This window comes from Lactuca saligna, chromosome 7, assembly GCF_052625555.1.
Source record: "Lactuca saligna cultivar CGN05327 chromosome 7, ASM5262555v1, whole genome shotgun sequence".
In the NCBI taxonomy this organism is placed as follows: domain Eukaryota; kingdom Viridiplantae; phylum Streptophyta; class Magnoliopsida; order Asterales; family Asteraceae; genus Lactuca; species Lactuca saligna.
Window position 1 is genome coordinate 62,467,688 of NC_136423.1, and position 9,822 is coordinate 62,477,509.

At 38.1% G+C, this 9,822-nt stretch overlaps 1 protein-coding gene across 1 annotated transcript; it reads right to left on the reverse strand.

Moving 5' to 3' along the window:
- Positions 1–3,269: 3,269 nt before the first annotated feature.
- LOC145003790 (histone H4) lies at positions 3,270–3,777 on the reverse strand. Its single transcript, XM_078962704.1, has one exon. The coding sequence runs from the start codon at positions 3,707–3,709 to the stop codon at positions 3,398–3,400; it is 312 nt and encodes a 103-aa protein (XP_078818830.1). The 5' UTR covers positions 3,710–3,777; the 3' UTR covers positions 3,270–3,397.
- Between the last annotated feature and the right edge of the window lie 6,045 nt (positions 3,778–9,822).

Below are 9,822 nucleotides of genomic sequence, written 5' to 3' on the forward strand. Positions count from 1 at the left end.
GAAATGAGGATAATCGCTACCAACATGGATTACATGGAACTTATTGAAGTAGGGTATGCTTCTGATTGTGTAATTAGTGTATATATGGATCATCTTGGTGTTAATGTACATCAATGGATTCTTGAATATCAAGTAGAATTTTGCAATTATTTAGACCAATTATCTGGTGCAAATGGAGTTAATGAAGAAGTGCAAAGTCGTATGGATATGGATGATGGAATCGACATGTAGGATTTACATGGTGGTAGGGATGATATCCAAGGTGCAAGGGAGGATTTGCAAGGTGAGAAAAATGATGACATTCACATGGAAGTGGACACTGAACCTGATGAGTGCATTACTATGAAAGGACAAAAGATGATGAATATATGAGTAAGTTGTCCCTGAAGGAGGAACTCACCCCCTCCCCACAGTCCATCTCATGAAGAGATATATGATCCACCATAAGAGGATGAGGTAATATCTGCTGACCAATCTATTTACAATGAGAATGTTCATTGGAAAAAGCATAAACATGCATTAGGCATGAGATTTGTGAGTCCTAAACAACTGAAACATATGATGTGCAACTATGTTGTAGCAAATGGTTATCAGTTATGTTACAAAAAAAAATGATAGTAAGAGACTATTAGTGAAATGTTGTTCTTAGAAGTGCAAGTTAAAAATATAGGCTTCTTGGATGAGTGAGGATAAGTCTTTCTAGATTAAAAGTCTCATAAATGAGTATAATTGTGCAAGAAACTTCAAGTTAGGTTCAATTATGAACTATTCCTGGATAGGTACTCGTTACAAACACAGTTCTTATAAAAACAAAAGGTTAGTGTCAGGCTACTCAGGGATAAGGTTTAAGAGAAATTTGGTATAGATGTGAGTACGGGACAATGTAGAAATGCAATGAAGTATGCAATTGATCTGATTGAATGAGCACTAGTAGAGCACTATGCCAAGCTCTAGTCATATAGTGAGGATATTAAAAGATCAAATCCAGGATCAACAATCAAAATGGATGTCAATTATATGCCATATGGTAAGAATTATTTTATCAAGTTTTAATTGTGTTTTGATGGGCTAAAGCACGGATGGAGATGTAGTTTCATAAGGGTTGTAAATTTAGATGAATGTTTCTTAAAGGGGTTATGTATTGGAGAGCTAATATGTGTTGTAGGTCAAGATTCCAATAACCACATATTCCCAATTGCATGGACAATTGTCTGTGTAGAGAACAAATAATATTGGAAATGGTTTTTGGAAAACCTTGATGATAATCTTCACTTGGATAATGGTTTTGGTATAACATTTATGTCGGATATGCATAAGGTATGTTGTTTACATCACCTAAACTTACAAAACGCATGTCACCTAGACAAGTCTTTCATTCATCGTTGGAGTTCACTCTCAAAATTCATGTCTGTTAGACATGTCTTTTACATATATCGCCAAAAACTAAATATAAAAATAAAAAACATAAAATCTACGCACTAATAAGCTTCTTATCTACCATTGTTTCAAATCCACTCATCACCCAATTTTAAGAACAAAATAAAGCACAACCACTAGCAACAAGGGCATCCCCACCATCGTGTCACCCATCGCAACATCAACGACTTTAAACTTCTGATCATTGTCATCCAACTTGTGATTGAGACTGATGTGGTCAATCCTACACACGATATAGTCTTGTCCGAGCTACTCCTTCAACCGTTGCATTTCAGATTGGTTTTCTGAAATCTTCAGACCACAATCACAAAAGATTAAGTGGAGCACATTGTAATTGATGTCTTCACCATAATTTAAAGAGTCAGTGAAGGTGGTGGAGCCGACATTGTTGCTTTTTAAGGGTTCTTCGAGAAGATTGCTTGCAAGAATATGTTAAACAAGTTTGAGGATTGTTTTACTTCAAACCCCACATGGGTGTGTCCCCTTTTAATTCGAGACGTGTGCTTGGGACTCAATCGAATCAACAGTGTAAGTTTGGTAGGGTGTTGGTGGAAATTAAAGACAATAATTACTCTTTGTATGTGTCATCAAGTTAACTCAGTATTGACTCAACGAGTTAACTCACCTGCTTACTTGGCAAGTGACGAGGTAGGTTAACATGCTAAAATGGGTAACATGACTTTTCCATGCCCTTCAAATGCAAAAAATAGTCACGAATGACCATTTAAACAATTATATATAACATTGTTGGGTTAACCTTATTAAGAATTGAAAAAAAAAAAAAAAAACAACAGTTAGCTCATTATTTACTCCTCTCCATCAGATTAGTCGTATTGTTAATGATGTAGACAACAAAAAACGAATAACAATCGTAACAAACACAAGCAAAATGATCATATATAATTGTAATGTTTCATGTAAATGCAATTAAATATTAAATATAAAATTTATTAAAGACTAAAATAAAATAAATTTCGGATGTCAGATATTCGAAATATCCGAAAATCTATAAAATCATTATCCAATTTCGAACCCAAAAAATCAGATATTCGAATTTCGGATCATTTTGAATCGGATATTTGGATTTAGTTACTTTTGAACAGCTACCTCAACTCACTATATAAAACACCGTTGACTCATTCCTCCCATAAATATCACATATAACATTTGAGATATCAAATATTCACTGCATAAAACACGGTTGACTCCTTCCTCCGTTAAATATCACATATAATATTTGAGATATCAAATATTCTCTAGTCTTTTGTTTTTACTAATTTTTTTTTACTCAGTTAACAAAGATAAATGTCAAAATCAAATATATAGATTAAAAAAAAAATTAATAAATTTATATGACATTATTTTAATTATGTATATAAACAGAAAATAAAAATATACTTAATTGTTCAAAAAAATAATTATGCCATAGCACAAAAAACAGAAATAATTGACCAAGTTAACACCCTCAATTTTAATCAACCTGTTATTTTTTATATAAAATACATATTTTATGTTTAAACATGGTCAAACAATCCCAAAATAATAATAATAATAATAATAGACGATTTCGATTACTTTTTATGCAGTTTGTACTGACTCTAAATAACATCCAAATAAAAAAGTAACTTCTAAGTTTGGAAATCGAGATAAAGCTCCATTTACTAATGTGTCAATCTAAAAAAAACTTAGGCGTCGTTTTCAAAATGTCAAGATTTGTATAACAATTTTCCCCATAATCGAGGCAATTTCGAAACAAATCGAAACATAATCCACTCTATGAACACTTCAATTTCCAAAAAAAAAAAAATTAAAAAAAAAACGCAGACACTAAATTTAGATAAATCGTTCATTGCATTACGAGAAATAAGTCAATGATACATAACCTATCACTATTACCATGTTAACAAACAATGTAGATCTGGAAACTGAAATTGCAATGAAATCACCTATCACTACGACCTTAACCTCCAAATCCATAAAGAGTACGTCCCTGTCGTTTCAAAGCATAAACCACATCCATGGCGGTGACAGTTTTCCGGCGAGCGTGCTCGGTGTAAGTCACGGCGTCACGGATGACATTCTCTAGAAAGATCTTAAGCACACCACGTGTTTCTTCATAGATAAGCCCACTGATACGCTTAACTCCACCTCTCCTCGCCAATCGTCGAATCGCCGGCTTCGTGATACCTTGGATGTTGTCTCGGAGAACTTTCCGGTGACGCTTTGCTCCGCCCTTTCCCAATCCCTTGCCTCCCTTTCCTCTTCCTGACATTTTTTCTCTGGTTTTTGCTTTTTCACTCTGAAAGGATTTGAAGCGGATGATGTTTTGAAATGGTGGTCGTGGAAGTGTGTGTATATATATGTTGGCGAATTGTGAGCTGTGTGTTATCAGCCGTTGGATGGTGGGAAGGGTTAAAGGCGGCATGCCGTACGATTTCGATCCGTGTGATGAGTGAATTGGTGCTCTGATTGGTTAGTTGACTGAGGGCACGGATTCGATGTTTTATTGCATGTGAAGAACACGTGAGTGGAAAGAATGAAAATGATTTTTTTGCTAGCGATTTTATTTTGGGTTAATTTAACGAAATAACAATCAAGGGTTGTAAAATTTTCGTTTGTAGATCATTCCTTTTATACTAACTATATTTGTATAGAATTTTCACTTTTGCAAAATAATTTGGTTATTAAATAAAACAATAAACTTAACTACTCTCGCATCTACAAATTGCATTTATATAGGTTATTCTAAATGATTGTTTATGATTAAGTTTCTACTAATTTTACTAATTGTCATTCCATAAGACAAATTATTAAAAGGTTTTTTTTTTTTTTTAAGTGGGACCAATTTGGAGCTTTAAGAGCTAAAGATTCATAAACTAAATGCATCATACTTTGGAACTAGCAAGTTTTCAATTGTTGTTAAATTTGCTCAATAGTTGATCAAAAACTAATAAAACACATAGAAATGCATTCATATATGGTTATCAAGTATGAGATTGATTACTCTTCCTTGATATATTATGAATATAAAGAGTTAGTGAGTTTTCAAATGAGAAAACATACATGAATGAAAATCATTCCATATTTAAGCTAACGTATCAAAGTAAAAATATTATTTCTTATAAGATAATTACATAGTGTGATTTGATTATAAATCAAGATGACTCTAGTGTTTTCTACAAAGCTAGTGGGAGCACATTAATATTCCTAGTCTTATATGAAGTTTACATATTAATACCTAGAATAAAGATTCATATAGATAGATCATGGCAACTTAAAGGATTAGGTAAATTTGCATTAATTGTCAAGGATCTTAAAGAGATTAAAATAAAGGACTTTGAGAGAGTCATCTCATCAATACCACATGACATGATTTTGAGCAACTTAAACCAGACGTTTGCTCCAACAAAATCGAGAGGAAGCGACCATACATATCGAACAGCCCGAGTTGAACGAAGGGCAAATTGGGGAAGGGAACTACAGTGGAACCGTTGGTCAAGTTAACCCATCAATGGTTCGACAAAACAACCAAGAGGACGGAGTCGAGAGGAATGTATGTAAGTACAAGGAATTTCTGATTTGCAAGCCATCGACTTTCACAGGAAAGGAAGATCCGATTGGGGTTATGGATTGGATCTCCGATATGGAGTTAGCTTTCATGACATGTGGTTGCAGAGGCAAACTACAAACCACGTTTGCGGTACGCCAGTTCAGAGGATGCGCGGTTCGTTGGTGGAACACTCTGGGGAAGACTCTAAGCCCCGATGAGCCCCTGCAACTGACGTGGGCAGAGTTTTTGGTGCAGTTCAAACGTAGGTACTACTCAGCCCAAAATTTGCTCGAGCTAGAAAATCAATTCCTTACCTTGAAGAAAGGAAACATATCTATTGATGAATACACCAACAACTTCACAGAGAATATGGAGTTCGCCTTATGTCTTGTTCCGGATGAGCTGACAAAAATCGACAAGTATGCAAAAGGACTCCCATGGGAGTACGCGGTGCCAATGCGCCAGACACCTACTTTGGAGGCAGCTATTTGGGCTGCCAAGTCGGTTGAGGAGATGATCAAGGGAAGAGCCGCCAACAAGACCGGGGTTGGCGAAAAGAGGATGTTTGAGGGGTTTGCGAAGCCCGATGAGAGAAGCAAGTCCAGTACAAGGAAGTTTAGAGGATGAGGGAGTGAAGAAAGGTGGTGCGAGAAGTGCAAAAAAGAAACACTCTGAAAAATGCGGTGAGGAGGTGACTTGTTTCAAGTGTGAAAAGCATGGACATTATGCCAACGAGTGTAAATTCAACAAAAGGGTGTGTTACGAATGTAATGAGAAAGGGCACTTCAAGAAAGATTGCCCAAATATAGAAGGGGCAACAAAGCCAAATGTGCCACCAAAACCAAAGGTAAGAGCATTCCATATGATCCTAGACGAAGCAGCTGACGATGCAAGGAATCATGAATGAGGATCTATGAAGTAGTCGTGTAAATAGTACTACGTGGTGTAACCTATTAGAAGCATACTATAAGGTGAACTTGAACACCTATGTAATAGTTTCAGGAAATAATAATAAAGCCTTCGTTTTGTTATCTGGCGTGTTAAACTGCTATGTGATTTTCTTGCATGATGACTTAGAAAACTGCGGGACAATACTTAGGACGAGTATGAGTAGGTGTGAATTGTAGTAGAGGCCTATACTACCGGAAGCACAAGACTCACACTTGGATCAGGGAAAGTCACAAGGTTACCAGGAAGCTAGTAACTGATTTTGTTTTATTCAAGTATGTCGTTACCATTGTTTCGGTAATGACTAAGAAAATTGTTGTTATCCCGACCCTAATGGTCATATCACATTGAGTCTGACTACGATAAGTAGGTTATGTGATTCAGAGAACCAAGTTTGATGTAGCGTCCGAATTAAACCAAACAATTGAAATCAAAGCAATCAATAGAAGTATCGCGCTCGTTGTTAGAGAAGCTTGTAGCTAGAAATGCTACATGTTAAAGTGTGATGGAATTTTTTTTAACCTTTTATCATCCCAGAGTTTACCACAAATCTCATACCAATGTGCCTATTTCAATTCCTCTTCACCTCCAATCTAATTTCCTACCTCGCCTTACATTTAACAATTTTTTTTTTGGGCAAAACCCAAATTTACAACAAAGCATTTTCCAAACTTTCTCTTTGATGCCACAAACAACCACCCCCACCACCACCAACAACAACAACACAACCACCATCTCTAACACAACCATCAGTCGAAACGCAAATGAGAGGTAGTAGGAGAGGGAGGGGGTGAGGAAAGGGAAAACTATAGCTATTAAAACGGAAAGTGAGGAAATTTCACAATGGTGGATACTGGAAGAGGAATATGTTTAGTGGTGTGGTACTTCAAAAAATGAAAATCATGGAAATGGCATGAAGAAAAGTGCTTATTGGGAGGCAGTGCTTGAAAATTTTCATGTTATGTTGAAGAAAAATTTGTATGGCAATATCGACATGCTTAGTATAAAACCGAGTCAAATAAGCAAGCGGTGCACAAAATTCAATGGTATTTACACCAGAATTTAGGTGTAATGACAGAGTGAAACCAACTACTTTGATTTGTTCAGATCCACAAAAGAATAATATCGGGTTGAAACAAGACATGTGTTCGAGTTCGAGAAAGCATGGGAGTTACTGCGAGTAGATCCAAAATGGATTAAAACTACTACATCGTCAGTGGTTCAATCGAAGAGGTCTTGCAATTCGAGTTTGTTCGATGTTTCAGACACACAGACTCTCATTGACCTCAACGGCGACACTGATGGAATTCTGGATGACATCGATAAGATCTCCCCGCCATGACGATTGCCAGGACGCGACAAAGAGATACGCGTTGCAAAACATGCAGAGGAACTCAAAGACGAAAGCAAGAGACATGGCGGAAATGAAAGCAATGTTCGATGAGGACAATTTAATACAAAAAAGAAAAAAAAAAGTTGAGACGTCGACACTTAGAGTTCCTTGACAAGCAAGCACAAGAGGAGAAGGAGCGAAGAGAGTGAGAACAAAAGACAAATTAGTTGTCAATTCTTCGGGCTAGCAAGGAAGGTTTGTCGCCTGAAGATATGGTAATGCTACTAATGATGAAAGAGCATATTAGGAAAACTTATTTGGGTGATTAATATTATGGTTACGATAGATTTAATTTAATTAATTTATTTATTTTAGTTTTTAAATATTATATTTTATAAAAATATATTTGTTTTTATAATTACAAAAACCTTAAAAAAAAAAGGATGACATGAACATTAATAAGGCTAATGCTATAAGTACCCCTCATTTTCCAATTACACCCCTCATTTAAATTTTTTGTTTTTTATTTTTATTTTTGTTTTGTTTTTGTTTTGTTTCCCCCCCCCCCTTTTTTTAATTCTTTTATTACTATTATTATTATTATTATTATTATTATAAATTTCGATAATCATATAAAATTCAGACGACATTATAAAATTTCAACGACTATATAAAACAGAACAAAAGTAAAGTTTGTCAAACTTGGCGCGCAGACTTCGTGCCACCTCCACCAGATCTCATTTGAGCTGTTTCTCCTCCATCTCCTTTTTTAACACCGAACAGTTGACTGTATCATGCGTCTTGCTTTTGTGGTATTCACAGTACCGGCTCTTGGGTGACTTGGTCGGTTACTGTTTCCCATACACTGTGTACACTTCTGGGCGACGACCCCGTTTTTCGTCTCAAGCGAATGGTCGAAAACGCACTGGCAGTCTTCTTGCCTGACCATAATGTCTTCCACCCCCTCAGAAGTCCGCAGACTCGGATGGTGATGCCTGGTAGTCGTCATGGCATTCAAGTAAGCTTGCTTAGCCGCTTCACCGTCCTCCTGTCGTAGATATCGTTCTACTATTTCCTTCAACTCGGCTCGTGTTAAGGGCTTCTTTCCCATGAGTTTTTGCGACAAAGGGCCTGGAAAGAGTTCCCACGTGAAGGCTCCGGCTATAAGGCCTTCGTCATGCCCTGGTACATCCATCGTGGCGTTTGTGAATCTTGTGAAGTATTCTCGCACAAATTCCCCCTCTCTTTGTTTACAGCCAATAATGGAGTGAGAGTCCCCCTTGTATTTGCGAAGCTGCATGAAGTTGGTGAGGAAAAGGTACTTGAGCTGAGCGAAGTTTGAAATATTGCCTGGCTGTAGTGTTTTGAACCACGTGTCGGCGTTGCCCTCGAGCGTCGTTGGGAAGTATGTGCACCATAACTTCTCATTGAGTTTTAGCGACGTCATCGTCCATTCGTATGTATCGATGTGACTGTCTGGGTCGGTGGTTCCATTGTACGTTTTGAGTGTTGGGGGTTTTTCGGTATTTGGTATCTCATAATCCAATAGCTCTTTGACGAACGGAGACGTTACGCTTCGGGAAAAACCATCCTGGCCTGGGATGGTCGACGTCCCCTGCTGGTACTGGGAGTTCGTACCATGCGGTGGTGGTGTGAAGTAGCCCGAACTTGGTCCGTAAAAGGGGTATGGTTGGAATGGAAACTAAAGAGTATAACTAGTGGAAAAAGTGGGTACGGATGCAGCGGGGTTGATTATTATCGGTTGTTGCAGGTTGTTGTTGGAAGATATAGTGGGTCTTAACCATGTGCAGGTCGTCGGGTAGATAGGTGGTGGGTGGCTCATCATGGTTGCGCCAGTGGCGGCAATAAGGTTGCGGAACTCTACCTACTCGTCGCCTGAAGCGGTGAAGATGCTGCAAATAGCGGCGGAAGATTGGAAATGTAACTCAACGGAGGTGTTGTCGAGTAGATTGCTCATGTCTGTTGCAGCGATGGTGCGAAGAACGGTGGCATATGAAGCTGTGTAGACGGGAGTAGCTCCACCGGAGTTGCTTCTTGCTGGGGAAACGACAGTTGTGAAGCATCTCCAGTGACTGCTGTAGAACTTCCTTCACCTAAAACGACCCTGCTGGCCGTTGCAGGTGGTGGCATTTCGCCCAACGTCGTCATGGGACGTATGGAACTAGCTGGTTGTCCCTCGTTGCCGCTGGATGCCATTAATGCTCGTTTGCGTGCTTTTCGTTTGTGTTCTTCGTCTCACAAATGGATGGCGCCAGATGATGGAACTTCGTTCCCCGTATGACCTTGCTTGTGCTTTGGTTAGGCTCTTCCTAGCTGCCTGATTACTACTGCAAAGTCACAGAGAACAGGGGCCATCAGCCGCTTTCCGGGAGGAGCTCCCAGAAGAACGCTCTGACGGTCAAGTTAGAGGATGATTTAGGGTTTGTGTATGTATTCTCTAGATAGATCATAGAACTTACCTCGCTAGCCTGAGAATGCATCCTTTTATACCTAGCGCCCCTGCCTGGTCCGTACCAGACATGATCGCTTTTCT

Bases quoted from the DNA above. Each gene is read 5' to 3' on its own strand.
- LOC145003790 (XM_078962704.1), bottom strand. From the start codon at position 3,709: ATGTCAGGAAGAGGAAAGGGAGGCAAGGGATTGGGAAAGGGCGGAGCA.